Source organism: Chroicocephalus ridibundus, chromosome 13, assembly GCF_963924245.1.
Source record: "Chroicocephalus ridibundus chromosome 13, bChrRid1.1, whole genome shotgun sequence".
NCBI classification, from domain to species: Eukaryota; Metazoa; Chordata; class Aves; order Charadriiformes; family Laridae; genus Chroicocephalus; species Chroicocephalus ridibundus.
This window is the reverse complement of record NC_086296.1, coordinates 1,790,335-1,808,913: the sequence shown is the minus strand read 5'-3', so window position 1 is coordinate 1,808,913 and position 18,579 is coordinate 1,790,335. Positions and strand designations below refer to the sequence as shown.

General features: G+C 43.3%; 1 protein-coding gene across 3 annotated transcripts in view; it reads left to right on the top strand.

The window, feature by feature from the left end:
• Positions 1–18,093, top strand: part of DGCR2 (DiGeorge syndrome critical region gene 2) — a 48,937-nt gene extending 30,844 nt beyond the window's left edge. For all 3 annotated transcript variants that reach the window (XM_063350966.1, XM_063350965.1, XM_063350964.1), the window contains 8 exons: positions 19–144; positions 2,123–2,333; positions 3,286–3,362; positions 6,068–6,244; positions 7,172–7,375; positions 11,127–11,279; positions 11,962–12,198; positions 12,988–18,093. In XM_063350966.1, coding sequence (XP_063207036.1) covers positions 19–144; positions 2,123–2,333; positions 3,286–3,362; positions 6,068–6,244; positions 7,172–7,375; positions 11,127–11,279; positions 11,962–12,198; positions 12,988–13,229 — 1,427 coding nt within the window. In that variant the 3' untranslated portion in view covers positions 13,230–18,093. The remainder of the gene's footprint in view (positions 1–18; positions 145–2,122; positions 2,334–3,285; positions 3,363–6,067; positions 6,245–7,171; positions 7,376–11,126; positions 11,280–11,961; positions 12,199–12,987) is intronic.
• The last annotated feature ends 486 nt before the right edge of the window (positions 18,094–18,579 follow it).

Below are 18,579 nucleotides of genomic sequence, written 5' to 3'. Positions count from 1 at the left end.
GTTGCTTCTGGTCCGCAGGCTTGACAGCGGACCAGCGAACTTACCATGGGAAGGAGAATGTGGACTCCAGGCACAGTCGAGGGAGAGGAGGAGAGACAACCCGCTTTCACACCGTCAATGTGGCACAGCCTGTCCGATTTAGCAGTAAGTTGCAGACTGGGAAATCTGGGCCATCTTTCTCCTAATTAATTTAGCAATTTAGGCTTTTTTTTTTTTTTTTAAGGAGAAATTAATAGCCTTTTCTCTTAGATAGCTTTTTGACCAGATTTTATTCATGTGCAGTGCTTTTTAAGGTTTTTGTACATTTCTTTTATATATGTCCTGTTACATTACTTAGTTCATATAGCCGGCCAATACATGCAAAGAATTCTGCTTCCCTAGCAATCCTATTTCTGTGAAATCAGAGTTGCCGTTTTCTGTTATAACTCACTGCAGTTACAGAACACTAAGCCCATGGTTTCAGTGACGGTTTCAGCCTGCAGCAGGGGTGGCAGTGTGGCTGGCCCTCGTCTTTTGCTGGGCACTTGCGTGTAGGATTGTTCCCCTGGAAAGTGGGGAAGAAGCCAAAATTGATTGCTCTTGATTGAAGTAATTTTGAAGATGATCTTAAAGACATTGCACTATTATTAGTTAATTAAGTACATCTCTGATGTTCTGAGTTTTGTATCCTTTTTAATAGGAAAATACTCTTTGGGCAGCAGGGAACTTAAGGGAATGCTTCACTTGCTTCTCTGAAGACAAAGTCTGTCAAGGAAGTATGAAGCACTTGAATGGCTTTCACCATTTTCCTCCCATCAGTCAGTCAGGAATCTTCAAAAATATCACTTTGTTGTCATCCTACCCCCTCACCTGCAGCACCGCCAGGGCCACCAGTGGCATCCTGATCCCAGCCTTAGCTGAAGCGTTCTAAACGTCCTGTCAGTGTCCTTCCCATTGGTGGACTCATGGTGTCTGCTGCCTCTGAACCTCTCTGGGCCCCAAACATTTAATTCCGCCCTGCCTTCTCCCTCTTATCTTCATTCCCCCTTTGCTCCAGAGATCATCCAGTGATTTGGGAACGTGAGACAGCACTGATGAGCCCTGGAGGGAAGGATGGGACAGGGTAGGAAGAGGACGTGGGGGAAGACAGTATGGCAGTAATCGGGAACAATTGCTTTGCACTACAGTGATCTTCTGAAAACGACAAGTAACGATCACTGTTTCTGAAGGGAATAAAGAAGCTTGAGAGCAGGAACTCTGAATGCATGTAATGAACATGAAACAGTTTGTGAATTTAAAGTTCCTTTCTTAAGTGTTGTGCAAAATCAATATTGCAAATGCAGGTGCTAAAATCCTATTTCATGTCTGTTTTAAATTTCCTCCCCCCACCTCTGATTCTCTCTACTAGGTACCCATCACCCCTAAGAATGCTGGGCAAAAGCCTGTGGGCCTGTTTCAGCTAGAAATGCCTCAAGGCTTTTGTTGCATATTCCCCCAGTTGAGTTAATTGTGAGGAAGCAGAGACAGCACTTCACACCGTCACCTTCTGACTTCCTAAAGAGCTGCTTTGCAGTGATGTTTTTCCAAAGCAAACAATTGCCCCAGAACCCCCATGGTCTTTAGTGATTGACTGTGGGAGCAGGATTATGGGAATACTACTGAGACTGTTTGTAAAAGTAGGTTGAAAACTTCACAGCACGTTGGGTGTATTGCTAACCACCTAACAGAAAGACAGAGTCATTAAATTGGCCACCTCTGGTTTTTTCTTCCTGCTTCTTGCTGCTTGTTTTGACTTGGATTGATCGAACTGATCAGATTTATAAAGATGTGCGGGGAAATACCTTCCACGGTAGATCATCAGTCTTAATTAAAGACTTTAAAGGCTGTCACAGTGCAATGAAACGTTATGAGGAATTGCATCTCTTTAAATACATTTTAAAATATGTTCCTTTATCAAATGCTGTAGTAGTGTCTTCTGTGATCCGTAATGCATGCATCTCCGGGGGAAGTGAGGCGTGCGGTGTGGTGTGGGTACACATCCAAGTGATTATGCATTGCACTGTCATAAACTGGTGAGGATGCATTATCTTGAAGATCCTAATGTGGGGGGAATGGTTTCCCTTTTATTCTTCATGTTTCCTAGGAAAGTGCCCAACAGGATGGCACCACTATGAGGGCACGGCCAGCTGTTACAGAGTGTATTTAAATGGGGAGAACTACTGGGACGCTGTGCAGACATGTCAACGGGTGAACGGATCCCTCGCCACCTTCACTGCAGACCAGGAGCTCCGGTTTATCCTGGCACAGGAGTGGGACTTGGAAGAAAAAACATTTGTGAGGAAGGACCAGCGTAGGTGAGTAGGAAGGAGAGGACAGAGATCTCACATTGCGTGAGAATGGTTTCTGTGTGATACAAATACCATTAGGTCAGTTTGCTTAGAAAATATGATTTTTGGGTTAATAACCCAGTATGAGCCTGCTGGTTGACTGTTTGGCAGGGGCCATCTGGATTTTAGGTGTTAATTAGCGTTAACAGATAGGCTACAATTCAACAGAGCCTTTTTATCTTCAGGCTGTCTCAGCACCTTACTAGTATTCTTGAACTGCAGCAGGGCCGGTGGATTTTACAGTGACTTACTGCTGCCCTGCCTTGTACGGAAATATTTCTTTAATTTTTTCAACAGAAATTTTGTTTCTACTAAGTACCACTAGCTCTGACAAAGACTGCCAGTTTGAGATAAGAGTGAAGTTTTGAGTTGTAAGAACTCTGTTCTGATGACTTTAGATGTTTTACTCTGTTAGTTCACGACAAACATAATTCTTTTATTTTTGTCTGTGATTTTTTTGTCAGTCTCATGGCCTGCCATGACGGGTCACCAGCAGTGGCTCAGTAACGGTGTAGCTGTGTCTCGGGAGAGTTGGATGGTTTGATCCCTGACGGTCTGACATAAGTTGTATATGTTTATCAAATATTTGACTTCTGGATGCTTGTGTGTGGGTTTTGGGTTTGAAAAACTGAAGTGCTGCAATAACAACAGAATAAGGTGATCATTCTAAGTAGACATAAAAGACGTGGTGAGTTATCGTTTGCAAACACAGAAAACTATCAAGTATTTTCCCTTATCGCTCAATCATAGTCCTTCTACATTGCCAATGAATGGGCTGAAATGTTAAGGAAAAAATCATCAGAATGTTTTGAGAGTTAGTTTTTAAGCGTAAAGACATTGTAAGGTTCTGTGTAAATTATTTTAATTTGTTAGTATGTTTTTGGCTTGTGTCTTTCGAATCTAACTTTGTTTTTGGTAGGTTCTGGGTTGGATATCAGTATGTGATCACCAATCGAAATCACTCCCTAGAAGGTCACTGGGAAGTAGCTTATAAAGGTAGGCTTTTCAAATTATTACTTAAACTGCCTTAAAGCATTAATATTACTTGCAAGAGCAACATCACTTCCTTCAGTGATGGTGTTGAAATAGTGTGGGGGAACTGCTTTGCTTTACTGTAGCAAAACGGAAGAGTTTAATACTCAATACACGTGCCTTATTTTCAAGTGTAAGAAGTTTCATAGTTTTTCACTTTGATGCCTTGTGGAAAGAACCTGGTTTTCAGTTTATTTGGTCTTTCCCCTTGATTAAGCTCCAAAAAAGGAAACTACACTGTAGTTTCTCGTTCTTTGTGGTGAATGACTAGATGAACTGCTGACTCACAATTCTAGTATTTGCACAGACTAGTGTAGGAAATTCGAGGGTTTTAGCTTTTTAAAAGTTGGTAGATTTTTATATACCTAAAAAAAAATAAATCTTGAATTTTGCAGAATAACCCAGATTTTTTTCATTTTAAAGTACTTCGGATAGTTTACTTAAACCAAGAGGAAATTGGCCTAAACACAGAAATAAAACCCAGTTTATATGAAAAACTGAACATTAATCTGATAGGCATCACTGGCTGAACTTCTTCAATTGCAAACCAAGCAGCTCCCTCTGCTGAAAATCCAAAGTTATGTTTCTATACCCGTTAGTTTTTACTAATTCAGTTGATGGATTAGTTAATCTTAAAGTCATTATATGAACTCTTATGTGTAGAAGTGAATGTCTAAATGCTGTACTGGTTTAGGTAATGGAAAATTTAAAGCCAAGAGGGTTTGTTAAGTATCAACTTAAATTGTGGATTCCATTGTAGCATTTGAAAACTAATATGAATAGTTTTCTTACATACAATTTTCAGTAATGGAAAATCTGGAAGGAAAACTGTCCGTTAGGTGCAGGCACATAATTCCGAACAGAATTTTGTGAAAGGGTTGGGTCTTGAAAAATACTTCTCCAACACACGAGAAGCAGTAGAGCCCTGTGTAGGTTTCTAACGACAGTACTTGTTCTGTTCACTGTGCTGCCATGGACCAAAATACTGATTTCTTTTGTCACTTAAGTGAACAGGGTTGACTGAACCTTCAGAGGAAACTGCTCCTTCTTGTGGAGGCAGGAACATTTTTCGTTAGTTCCTTGAAGTAAAGCACTTAAAGATGTCTTTGGACAGCGGGACAAAGGGAGGGAGGAACTTCAGTTTTTTCTCATAATAGTGACTTTTGATCTGGACAAACCTGTTTATATAGGTAGGTTTTTCCTGTGAAGCCCAAGTTAAAAAAACCAGCTTTCTCCTTAAAAGGACCTTTCTTTGCTCTTTGGGAAGCTGACTGCACTGCCATCTGCTGACAAAGTGTTTGCAACCAGGGAGGCATAAACCACACAAAATCATGATACCTGTTTTTATGATAAATTTTATTTAATTTGATTTATTATATAAATGGAAACTTTCTCAATGACATAGTCTTTTGTTTTCAACCTTTTATTTAATAATAATAAACCTTTTATTTAATAATAAACTTTATTTAATGAAGTACATAATAGCATTCGGTAGCTTTTGAAAGATTTTACTTAACTTTCATTGATTTGTAGTGAGACAGACTCTGAATTCCTATTATCTGTTTGAAAAACTGATTTAGTGTCCTATAATTTGGAAATTTTAATTCATTTTGAAGTTATGAAATGCCTTCAACACCTCTTGCAGTATGAGCTATCAAACCGGGTATTGCTTTTTCATACTGCTAGAAAGCACAGGTGTTAAAAGCGTCCGATACAAAAGGAGACACTGGAAGTATGAAATAGCTTCCCCTCTAGTACCAAAAGTGGTGGGATACATAAGTGTACAAGGCTGTCATCTACACCCATGGTTTATGTGTTTTTGTGCTCATGATTCTTGATTTAATAAGATAAGGCATATACGAATTTTGAAATGGACGGCCAGTTTGAGTAAATGCTCTTCCTGTTTGCTAAGAGGGTTATTAACGTAAAAACATGAAATTTGCCAAGTATCTGTCAGTTGGGGTGCTTGCGGAGAATCAAAGTCTGTAAGATCAGGCTGTACTTGCCCAAAGTATTGTGTTTGTGGGGGGGTATGTTCATAAAGTATCTCTGTCGTGGGAAAAATAACTTGATGCTGAGTCCTGGCTGTTTGGAACCCATCACAATATGCTCTTTTGAATGATTGTGTGAGTTGGAAGGACCAAATAGCCCATTCCAGCGCTGCAGCAGCAGAGCGGCCTTGCATGGCTCGGTTCAGCGCTCTGAATGAGCAGCTCTGGAGTGCGCAGCATGGGATAGACCTACTTCTTTGGAAGCACTAGTAGGTGCTTGGAGCAGCAGGTACAAGATGGATATGGGTTCTTGCTCCACCGTTAGCAAGTGTGTTGCTCAGCGGTGTTTGAAGGGGTGCATAAAAATGGGCAGGCAAACCCCATGGGGCTCGGGAAAGCAGCACTCGTGGAGATATCAGAACATCGCTCCTACTGTTGCAGAATGACAAAATTACCCAGTACTTTGAAAACAGCAGCCTCTTCTCTCTGTGAGTCACCCCTTCCCTCCCCACTGTTTGCTTTCTTGCCTTCCCCCGGAGGAGTGCTGCTGGTGGCGGCTGAAGCTAGAGGACAGTAGCCTTCTAGCAGGGTTGGTGTGCCTGAAATGAGTGACGTTACAGAGCCTCTCGAAAGCAGCCTGCGGGTATGCAAAGCTTATATCAATGCATCTTGTTCTAGGCTCTTCAGAAGTATTTTTACCCCCTGACCCTATCTTTGGTACGGCTATGTCTGAAAATGAAAACGTTCTTTGTGCCCAGCTTCAGTGTTTCCATTTTCCTACCCTTCGGCACCACGGTTTACACAGCTGGTATGCGGAAAACTGCTATGAGAAATCTTCATTCCTCTGCAAAAGGAGTAAGTTGGTTTTAGTTCGGTGTGAACTGTTCTGTGTTTGTTTAAATATGCATATAACAAATATGGGGAAATCTGTTAGTTATCTTTTCTACCTTTTGCCCAGTGAATTAAAAAAAAAAAAAGAGGAGGAGGCAGAAGTTAAATTTCTGCTTGGCTTAAATAAGGGCATTGTAAAGTGTGGTTGTCAGCCACAGTCAGATTTTGTTTGTTAAGCAGCTATATCGGCCCCAGAATAAAGTATACTTGGAAAAAAAAGGTTGAAAAAAGTCTGAATGTTCCTGTGGGCCCTCCCAGCTGAGCTGTGCTTGGGGCGGAGGGGACAGGCTGTGTCCCCCGAGCAGTCGCTTCAGCCGGCAGGTCCCAGCGCTGCCTCTGTTACCGCTCTCTGGGCTTGGTGCCTGCCTTTAGGTGAGCGGGAGGAAAGGACGGTGGGCAGAAGACACCCAAACTTCCCCCAGTGGGCAGGGATCGAGCTGCAGCCGAGGGCAGTGGGAGTACTATTGCCTGGCATCTTTGTTTAGGCCTGGCCTGTTGAGTGTCTTTCAGGTCGGGTCAGAAGATCCAGCTTTTCCCAAGTACCAGGAGACAGGGCATGCAGACGGCAGGCATGACAGTGAAGCTTAAACTTCTCAGACCACTTGTTTTCCTGTGTCTTGGAGAGAACACCTGAAAGCATGTCAATTCCATTAAATACTTAAAACTCAGTTTGTCAATTTTGAGCAGTAAATCACCCCTGCCTGCCTCCAGACTATCCATTATCTTCCCTACTCCTTCGAGATCCCTTTTCAGAGTTGCTTTAATGTGAAGGTGTGGCTTTTAACTGATGGTATGCTTATGTTTACAAATCACTTAATGTAACAGAATAAAGGCGACTCCTGCCTGGCAGGCTCACAGACGCTTGGATATTGATGTGCGTTTCTGTTCTAGGCCAGACTTGTGTTGATATCAAAGACAACATTGTGGATGAAGGCTACTATTTCACTCCCAAAGGGAACGATCCCTGTTTGAGCTGCACGTGTCACAACGGTGAACCTGAAATGTGCGTGGCCGCTCTGTGTGAGCGGCCCCAGGGGTGTCAGCAGTATCGCAAAGACCCTAAGGAGTGCTGCAAGTTTACGTGTTTAGACCCAGGTAAGAGTCAATCACTGCAGTTCTGTTGAGAAAAATTCAGTGCTCAACTTGGTTATCTTTGGGTATAACTTTGAAATGATGCACATTTTCAATGCCTCAACATTGCTGGGTACAAACCCCCTGTGGGGAAACATCTCACATCACGGGAAATGAAACATTTCAGACTCTGGCTAAAAATAATTAGCCATCCTTGATGCTCCTTTTGTAGGAGAAGCAGTAGCTTATTTTCTGTATGGAGGTTGACACTACTGTGGATTTTTAGTAGATTGTTTTGCATGGTTCCTTTGTCATGTTTAGTTCTCATGAAAAAAAAAAAAAGACTTTTGAGCACTAATTAAGCATCTTTTTCTGGACATGAGCATTTATGTATGCGGGAGTTTGCAGGGATCATGTGGGAAGCAAAGTTTATAAATTAGAGAGTTTCAATAAGTATAATAAGGATCAGCAGTCTTCAGTTGGCTCTAAACTGTTATTTTTCTGGAAAGAGACTTGTGAAAAGAAATGTATCTTACTTGGAATTTACTGTGAAGGTGGTCAAATACTGGAGCAGATTGCTTGTGGAGTCTCCATCTGCGGGGATATTCACCGCCCGGTTGGACTCTGTCCTGGGCGACCTGCTCTAGCTGACGCTGCTTGAGCAGAGGTTGGACTAGATGATCTCAGGACGTCCCTTCCAACCTCAGCCATTCTGTGGTACTGTTACTTCCTGGTATTTTAAAAGAACTTAATTTTATTAGAGTGCTCTAAGAAACTGTTTTTCAGAACTGCTAAGGAAAACACAGAAGGTAGCTCTTCCCATCAGAGGCTTCCATTTCAATCTGTTACAAAAAAGGGCTGCTTCTTGGCTTCCAAATCTGCAGTCTGTCTTATTTGCCTTAACTACAGAAGTTAATCAATAAAGGCCACTGGCTCCTCCTTGCTGTCATTCACATCTGTTCTGAGGGTTAAGCTTAGCAGGTGTTCATAGCCAGTGTTGCAGGTTGGTCGGTGAAAGAGAGAGGATACAGCAGGACTCTTCCTCCCACTCTTATCAGCAGAGTTAAGACTTTGTCTTCACTTTTATCTTCGGGAACAGTGTCGGCAAAGCGTCATCCAGCAGACAGGATAAGATGACCTGGGATAACCTCGTGCCGTGTTCTTTAATCCTTGCTTATTGCTGTGGGTCTTAACTATTTCATGAATACTGATTTGAAGAGTGTATTTTACCACATCCTTTCTGATCCTTAAGCTCTTCTTTCTGTAGGGATGCTGAATAAGACTGTTTCATTATACTCTTGCCTGAAGCGTTCTGGTTTTTTTAGTAACTCAGTTTCCGAGAGAAGAATCATCAAGCAGTTGTCAGACTTCCTTCGTAATGAAGTTACTTCAGCTAGCGATAAACACTGAATTTTAAAATGACGCGTTTCAGTTATCCTTTTGGGTGTTTATAAATGGCTATTCCAGATGACAAAATTAATGAATTACTTTCTTTAATCAGCGTGTATTTATCTTTGCCCAATTCTTACATATGTCTTCTCTAAGCTGTGTTGCAAAGGAAGGAAGACAGTTTACTAATCAACAGTAAGTAAATTGATCACCCAAGGAGAGACCAGGGGAAATAAATCCTGCTGTTGGGTTGGCAGGTAATCAGCTCTCGCAGCGTGAGTGGGTGAGCGATGAGTACGAGTGGATAACGAATATTACTCAAGGACTTGGTAGTAGGGGAATTTTTCAGTGGTAGGAGTAAGCTGAGCAATCACAGCTATGCTCCCTTGAAAGATGCTTTCCCTCGTTTAGTTCAAGATAAATGGCAGAGGAAAATCTGTCGTGTGCTAATGCTAAAAGCGAGGCAGTCTGTCTATTGCCGCTCCGTGGATGTGGTAGGAAATAATTTTTCTGTGTACCTCTTGTTTAGACAGACCTGCAATTCTTATTTGTGGAAAGGTAATAAAAGAAGTAAAATACTTTGAAAGAGCTGATGGTGCAGAAGCTTTTTCTGGTGGCTAAACTGGTGCAGTTACAGGGCATTACTACTGTATCGAGCGTAAAACAGCCTTTCTGAAATAATCTGTTTGTATTTACATGGGTTGGAAATCTCTGTGATGACTTACATTGTTCTGCACAACCTGGCTCTTTGTCTGTTTTGTTGTTTTGGTTTTTTTTTAAATCTAGGACTTCACTTGACGGTAGTTTATCCAGCCAAACGGGTTGACCGTTAGGAGCGCTCTCAGGCTGGGAGCAGTGTCACAGAGGCCCAGGATGCTCCAGAAGGTCCAAGAATTGCAGTTGTAGCTGGCCTAAAGAGAATCCTGCAAGCTGGGCTTTCTGCCTACAAGATTGTGTCATTCTTGCCTGCGTGTACATTTTACTGAAGTCACTTTATTTAAGGCAGTTATTAGCACTAATTTATGATATTTGTGAAGTCAGCATTGCCATAAAATGGAGGAGGAACAGCGGCAGGTCTGTGGTGGTCAGGAGGGTGTGTTGTTGGGAGGAGTGTGACTGCAGCCGTTTAAGTAAGACTTGCTGAAAGGTTTGACAGCACAGAGGCTTTTGTACCGCACAGCCAGATTTGAGAGGGTGTAACGTTCGAGCTCTGCACGTAGCGCACTATTAAATGAATTTCTTGTTGCCAAGAATGCGTTACATAAAAAATACCAACCTGTTAGCCGTGTACTTTAACGATGTATAAATTAGGTGGATTTTTCTGTTACTAGCGTTTGTAGCAAGTCAGTATTTACAGCTTTTCTGAGGCTTTTAGCTTTCTTTTGTAAGGAATCTTTGATGCATCTTTAGCTGCTGTTGGTGAAAATATTGAGAGCGCTTTTGGAGGCACAGTGGGTGCGGGAGAGGAGAGGTGGCCAGGGTCTGGCTGGTTGCTCTAGGAAGTGCGGCGGCACTGCGGGGACACTGTGGTGGCACTGGGGTGGCTGGAGAGAGGGGTTCGTACCTGGCAGTGCTTGTGTCCTGGAGCAGTACGTGACGGGGTTGTGCAGCCACACCATCTGTTTCTTATCCACACCCAGCCTGGGAGCGTTTCTCATGTAGAGCTCTTTAACGGGAAACTGCTGCAAAGAGATTGGTACAGAACTCTCAAAGCCGTAACTTCCCGGGTCTATTTCATGTTCTGCCACTTGGCGTGATTCTAGGAAAAGATTTAATTCCTGTTTACCTTAATCTCCTCAGTTCCTGAAAGATGATTACCACATTGATTCACCTTTTTAAGGTATTTTTAGTTCTATCGCTTAGTGGTGTGCTAATCAATGTACCGATGACATACGGAATTTAGATGACCACATCTTGGTGATAAGAACAACGTTTAGAGGTATTGTTGTTTGAAACGTAAAAGTTAAGATGTCCAGAAGTCACGTAGAAGTAGTGTGTAGGTATGCCAGTTCTCGGGCCTTTCCCAGAGCTTGCAGGCTTGCTGCCCTCTGTAGCATAACATCATCAGCCATGCCAGGGAGACAAGTGGATGTGCAAAACGCCGTTAACCTAACCTTTTTCCTGTTTTCAGAGACCTGAAGCCTTCAACATTTTGACCCTTTCGCTGATTAAGATATTTTTAGAAACGTTTAGATCTTCTTGGGATAAATAGTTAAATCGCATGATGATTCATAATTTTCTTACACTTGTGAAATATGGAGAAGTGTTAAACCAGACTAATGAATCTCCACTCTGCATTTACCTCTCCATTACTGACAGAACATCATCAAGAAAAATGAGTCTTGGACAAAAGTAACAGGCTTCTTTTATGTGTTTTATGTAACAGATGGCAACAGTTTGTTTGACTCAATGGCCGGTGGGATGCGTCTGATCGTTAGCTGCATTTCCTCCTTCCTCATCCTCTCTCTGCTGCTTTTCATGGTCCACCGTCTGCGCCAGAGGCGGAGAGAGCGCATAGAGTCTTTGATTGGAGCAAACTGTAAGTAGCCCGTATCCGTAACAATTCTTGATCTAAGTAGTGTATGTGCTTCAGAATAAAGAGAACAGAAGAAACAGAAATCTGTGGAAAAGAGCAGCAGCAGTCTGGTTGTAGGTTCTAGTCAGCACTGTACCCAAACCAGCTCTGCCCTGGCTGCCTGGACTGGTCATGATTTGTACTAGTTGTGGTTCTTTGAACCACTCCCCATTCAAAGAAAAAACTTTAATATCAACATTTATCTTGTGCCTTGTGCTTATTATTGGCAGGTTGATGTATGTAAAGGTGAGAAGTGTCATGGTCTTGCTTGACTGTGCCTGTATGTGTGTGTCTTGGGTAGGTTCTTCAAACTTGAACTTTTTAGCTGATAATGGAAAAGTATTTTTTGTTTATATGTGGTCCAGATCTGAAATATCTTCTATGTGTGAATGATCTCCTTAGTTTGAAGAGGTTAGATTCAAATTTAGATGTGATGCAGGACAAACAGTCCGGGAGCAGGTGGGCCTGGGTATCGTTGTGTAACTGCAGTGAGTTGACTTGTATAGGTTACGTAGACTTTTTTAGGTCTTCAGGAGACATGAGTTCCTTGGGCGTGAAAAGTGGAAAAAGGTGTTGAGATCTGCCTTAAATTGGAGAAGAAAGCATGGGATAAAGTCACTTACTTCTTTTTCTTCTCTCGAAATAGTGCACCATTTTAACTTGGGCCGCAGGATGCCTGGTTTTGATTATGGCCCTGATGGTTTTGGAACTGGCCTTACTCCACTGCATCTTTCAGATGATGGGGAAGGTGGGGCATTTCATTTCCACGATCCGCCTCCACCCTATACTGCTTACAAGTATCCAGATATCCAACATCCAGATGACCCACCTCCTCCTTATGAGGCTTCTGTCAATCCAGACGGCATCCTTTGTTCCACTCCAGGTATGCAGGCAATAACTTCTCTTTTCTTCCTCTTTTTCATTTCAGCTAGAGGGTAGGTTTTTGGTTTTTAAACTATAATCACGTGTTTTTGTGATTTTGATGGGAAAATATATTTCATGATAAAATCTCTTATTTCTGCGACGGCAAAGTCTTTTGTTAAAATGTATCATTAAGCTTGGTTTTTCTCAAGGATTCTTTGGATTGCCTAAATTACAAGTGGAATCCATGATGCAAGCAATTTAACTCTTAGATCTTGCCTATTTTCAAGCCTTACCTTGGATGGGTTACCTGGTTACCTAGTTTCCACTACGCTGGTACCTTTTCTGGTCTTTGGGAGATAGGTCTACAGAGATTGGTATTAAAAAGTAGAACAAATGTCAAGTGCAAGAGATTTGGAATAAAATATATCCAGTATCTTCTCTCCTCCCCACTTCCCCCACCCACACCCCCAAAAAATTGACCAAAAATATCACTTTCTAATGATTCACCCAGTGCTCTTCAGTTCTGCAGCTGCGATATTCACATACTGTAGAAATCATTCCAATTTGGGATTTTATAGCAGCATATCTCACAAGATAAGTGAGCCTGATTAATGCCACTATCTTATTTATATATCGAAGTTTTATTTTAGCTACATAATTTTCCTCTTTTGCAGCATCATCTCTTTGTGCATTAATGCAAAACCAGGAAAAACTCAGAGGTTTCCAGAAATACAGATAGTAAATCTATTTGGGAATGTGAAACGATATACTAAACGTTCTGATTCTGCTTGTTTTTTGTCCTTTACAGATGGAGTTCTTTCTCAGACTGTGCAAACCAGTCCTCCATCGCTAGGAAACTGTGATGTATCCCCCCAGCTTACAGAGGGATCGCTCCCGCCCTCAGTTGGTCCTTCCCCAGTGGAGCTGGAAGACTCTGCTGACAGCAGCACCTTTCTTGTCCCTCCTGACACACCGCTAAATGAAAACACACCGGCAGAAACTCTCACGGGCAGCCGCCACAGCCACTGTTCTCTCAATACCATTGTATAAAGGAGCAAAAGGCTGACTGCCGCTCAGAAATAGTTTTAGCAACTGTTTGCACAGACAAACACTAATCCGTGGTTTGAACTTCAGAAGGAATCCCCACTTTGTTTTTTGAACACTGCTTTTATGTTCTAGATTAGGATTGTGCCTCTCGTTTTTTGGCTGTCGTTATTCATTCACTAATCGTTTTGTCCTGTAAATATGGATTGTATAACTGCTCTTTTTTTCCATTGGCTATGGAAAAGAGTGCAGAGAATTCCTTGACTTCTAAGGAGGTGAAAAGTATGGGTAGTTTTGTTTTTTGTTGTTTGTTTTTTTTTTTTTTTCTTAACTTGAGAGGAAACAAAATCTACATCAGAAAAAAGCTACTTGGATTTGGCTGGATACCACTGGACCCAGGAAACAGACAATGGAAAAGGAGGGTGGGGGCAGTCACCGTTCAATCAGTTGCTTTCTCTCTTGCTTCAGTGCCACAGAAAAGGCAGAGAAGACGGAACGGCAAGGGAAGGGGCTGGGGGCCTGTTTTACAGAGCGGGACCGCAGAGGAGCTAAAACACATGTCACCAAGTAAGAGTTACACAGTGTAAAACGTTTGCGTGTTGTGGTCTGCCTTGCTGTTTCAAAACAACGTAGGGACCGGAGGATGAATGATCTACGCGATACGTGACAAGTGGGTATTAGAAAGCTAGGATTTGCAATTACAATTATTTGTTGTTTGTAGCTGCAAAATCTCATGTTGTCGGGTAAACTTATGGTCCTTAAAGAAAACTGGTTCTGTGTAATGCTTGTGTCCCTTCGATAGAATCCTCGTATGTGTTAGGTAGTGCTTTAGGGAAGAGACGCGGAGCAATTAACTTTGGGGCAGTCTGACTTCACCTTATGAAGCCCCCGTTTGTTATAGTCCCATAAGGAAGATTGAGCTGTTTTTCTTTGTCGTTTAACTCCTTTACAGGGAAGAGTTGCACAAGACTGGCCTGGATAAAAGACCATTGTTCTTGCTTTTCTTATTGCATGCTATATTTAGCATGTAAGTGTGCTCCTGCCCCTCCATTTCACTTCTTTACAGTTCTACAAATACCATTTAAAAACAGTGTTCAACACGCGCTGTACGTGATGTTTAATTCTAATTGGACACTTGTTCCTTATCCAAGTCCCATAAATTGCCAACCCTAGTCTAGGGATTTCCCCTGTGCCCCCCAAACCATTTATCCAGGTCCCATGAGGGGTTATAATGAAGTTAGTGAGCTTAAATCAGTAAAGCAGTTTTCTTCAGTCTGATATGTCATCTTAAATTTCCCCCTCAGATTGAACTCTTTAAAGTAAGTTAATTTAGAGATGGCAAAAAGATTAATTCGCTCCCTCATTAAATCCAAAGTCGAGCACTGTTGTTCTTGATAATGAGTGCAAAATAATCTTTACAGGTGATTTTAAATTTAAGTTTGGATTTCAGTGTGCAAATAATTTGCCCTTTCCCCCCACCCTCCTCTTGCCTCTGCTTGTCCTTGACTTACTGTAGCAGTCCGCCGATGAGCTGAATTATAAGGAGTTTGTAAAGAATGCCCCTTGTGCGTGTTCTCCTGCTACCGTATGAAGGGTACGAGCCTAGAGGGACAGGAAGAAAACACTGCATGGGGGTGTGCGTGTGATCTATTTTTCTAGTAATGATGAGAAATCACACTTGTATGACAAATCCTACCCCACTGTTGTGGTTTCCCAGCGCAGCTGACTCTTTCCCCAGTGAATATGCTGCTACTTTCTATTCTGTGTCTTGCCTATAGGCTTATACTGTACTTGGGGATTGGTCTTGACAATTCAACTCCTTTTGCACAGAAAACTGTGAGTTTTGTTATTGAGATCGTATCTGGTGTCCTGACGTTCAGACACTGGTGAATGATCTTGAATCCCTCGGAGGGCGTGAATCACAGTCGGGGGCTGCGCTGCTGGCAGGGGAGTGGGAGGAAGCGCTGTTAGGAAGCCTCTCCACCTGCAGCCGTCCCACCACCCGTGTCCTGCTCTGGGGTTGGGCTGGTTTTAACAGCAGTGGTACGAAAGGAGAGGAGCAGTCCTCCCCCTGGCGGGATCTCTTACCGTCTCCTCCTCTGAGTTCAAGTCCTGGTCTAATGAAGTGGATGGATAGCAGTAGTCAGAACCGTGCGTACAAATTATTCAGCATTTCTGAAGTATGAAAATAAAGCGGGTTTTGTGCATTTTTGAGCACATTCATACGTTTTATACATTGTATGTACTGATTTTTTTCTTTAGTTTTATAGGTACGAATGCGTGTGTGCGTGTGTGTGTTTCTGGGTGGCGAGAGATATCTCTATATATATATACACATACTGTAGACGGTAACCTTTGTGCTGCGTCCAGCTAGGTGAAGCTAAGCACTGGGATATAAACTAGGCTCTTAGGGTTAATCCTTCTCTCAAGCTGGCTCCGCTCCGTTGTGGGACAGGCTGTGATACTGTACACTTAAATAGGATACAAGGTCTATGCTACTACAGTCTGTTCCTGAAAAATATTTTGTTAGCAGTGCAAAATAGAAAACTTCCAACTTCTTTTGAAGCCAGATGGAGTATTTGTTCTTTATAGTCTCCTAGCGCAATAACAAAAGGCCTTTGGGCTTGGTTTAGTCTCTGAAGCTGTGTTTTGTGGCCGAGGTGAACAGATACCTCACACTTCTCCTAACACTGCGGGAATCTGTTCGATTTTTTGGGGTTTATTTTGCTTTTGGTTCTGTGGTGAATTTTATTTGAAAATAAGCTCTGTTACAGCTGGCAACTTCCTGGCGGCTCCTGGTTGTAGCTGTTGCAGACGGAGGCTTCTTTGCCAAAGCCTCGTGTGATGTTCCCCCCATCGCTTCTGAGCCTTTCCCACTTGTACATTGGCACGGAGGCTGCTATTTCCTCTCTTTTCCCCTATCCTTCTTCATCTTAACTGTAACCAAGGGAAATTTTGCCTTGAACAGAGCAGCTCATTAAGTACAGCTCATTTACCTCTCGGTAAGCTTCTAATTTGGCAATAAAATTGTCATTTTCTCCCCTTTTTAATGTAGCTTTCTCATATTGAGTACTTTCTCTTGGAGTTAAGAGCCTCTGTAGCAGAAAATGTCACAACTGCGCAGGCTTCTGGACCAACTGGGGAAGAGTTAAGTTTTCTTGACAGCAGTTGACTCCTCAGCAAACCTGCCTTGCCCTTGGCAAGGTGACTGGGAAGCGCGTTGTCCTGAGCACCAATTACGGAGGGTTGATGCTTGCCCGAGGAAGACCGTTCTGTTTTGATTGCCATTGGATTGATGAGATCTTTAGAGTTATTTTGTGCATTGATTTTCCCCCCACCACCACCCCCCACCGTTCACTTCTCTGGATGTTTTTCTTAACTAATGATGCGTCCCAAATGTCCCTCCGGCCCCAGCGGGGGAGATGGCATCACCGCATCATTCCCAGCGGCACGCGTGAGCCGAGAGTACGTTTCTCTTGGGATGTCCTTGACCGCGGTTGTTGTGAAGTCGCAGCACTCGGTTGTGCGTGGGGCTCGGACAGAACCGCTCCTCATTCCCCATCCTTGCGGCGTGCTGCGGTGCCGTACTGAGGTCCCTGCTGTTCCTTCAGGAGCAGCCCCAGGTGTTCACTTCTGCCGGTGGCATCGGGGGTAGCCGTGCATGGCCTCACAGCAGCCCCTCATTTTTTTACTAGGTGAGTTGTAGAGTATTGTAACGTTAGAAGGAGGGTGGGTTTCATTCTGTGCTAGAAGATCAAAACTCGCATTCAGATGTACAAAGAGCTTGTCTGTGTAATGTTCAGTCTTGTCCAGTTTGGAGCCTCAGACTATTCCTTTACCCGTTCATGGCAGGACACTCATCTAGAAGGAGAATGAAGTAGGTGGAAGACTTTTTCTGAAGGCTCAGTCTTACGGTCGGCGGGTGCTCTGCCTCCCCAGGCCTCACGGGGAGGTGGCCCCTTCACGTCTCTTGAGTTTGACTTGGGAGGAACATGATTTTGTGATCGGTAATTACTGTTCTTTTCCCCCCTAATGTTAAATGAATTTGAAGCCAATTTTGAATATGTTTTTATCTTTCAGATGTGGATTTTCAGTGGCAAATCACTGAAGTTTTAGTGTTGCCCCACACAATCTGTAACACGCGTCTTTATTTTTTTTTCAGTTGCTGAAACATCTTTTTTTCTCCCTAGCTAAGGAACATGCAATATACAGAGACGTCTTTTAAATTTCCTTTGCAAGTTGGGAGCTGGACCCTGAAATTAGAGCAGATTAGTGTAGAGGAGGCAAATCAAAGTTCGCACATTTTTGCTTCTGACGTTCCCCGGTTCCAAACGAAATACCCGTTTCTTTGGAATAGGCACATTCGGCAGCAAAGGTCTGCTTCCCCTGACAGCAGCGTGCGTTACCTGCCTGCTGCGCTACCACATAGCTTTAATTTTCCAGTGTTGTGCACCTTGGACGCTGAGTGGGTTGGAGCTGATGCCGGCGGAGACGCTGCGCCCGCCCTGAGCGCGGGGCTGGGGGCTGCCGGGGGGCGGCCAGAGAGTGAGACGCTGCTTTTTACCTTCTCCTGGAAAACAATTTTAGCCAGCGCTGCATTTGCAGGCTTCTCCTGTGTAGTTGGTTTGTGACTGGACTTAACTGTGGCAGTGTATAAAAGATTTTGATATTCTGTGAAATACCATGTAGAATTTAAATTTGATACTATAATAATTCAGTCCCTGTGACACTGGTTTTTTGTTTTAACTTCTTTCTTTGGGGTTGGCACTAATCTTTCTTCTTTTTTTTTTCTCAAGATGCTGTGAGAAACATTTCATCCAAATGCCAAATAAATTGTGTTCTGTAAGAGAAACGGCCTGTTCCAGTGTCTCCTGATTTCTGCATCGATGTGGTTCCTCGGCGTTGCGAAGGAAGATCTTGTTAAATCACGCTTCTGAGCTGTGGTCTTGCAAAAAGATCAATAGACGCGTTTAACTTCAAGCAGGGGGGCTGCCCAAGTCCCTTTGTGTGCAGATTCCAGGGAAATTTACCTGTATTCGTGTAATTTTAAGAAAGTCTTGGCTGTGTACCCAAGGAGGTGAGGCGCATCCTCACCAGTGGTGCTGCGGAGCAGGTGGGGCTGCTGGATGGGGGGGTGTCCGGACCCCCAGCTCCTGGCACGGGGCTCCGGAATGAGCTGAGTGGGTCGGAGCCGTGACGTGGAGCCGGGGGGGATGGTGTGAGCACCGAGCCACGCTGCCTCTGTGCCCAGCGGGCACTGGGGGGGCTGGTGGAAAAGCCCAAGGAGAGGCCGGGCTGTTCTCACCTCCACAGCGATTCTAAAACTCGAGCTCCAAACTTTTCATTAAATTCCCAA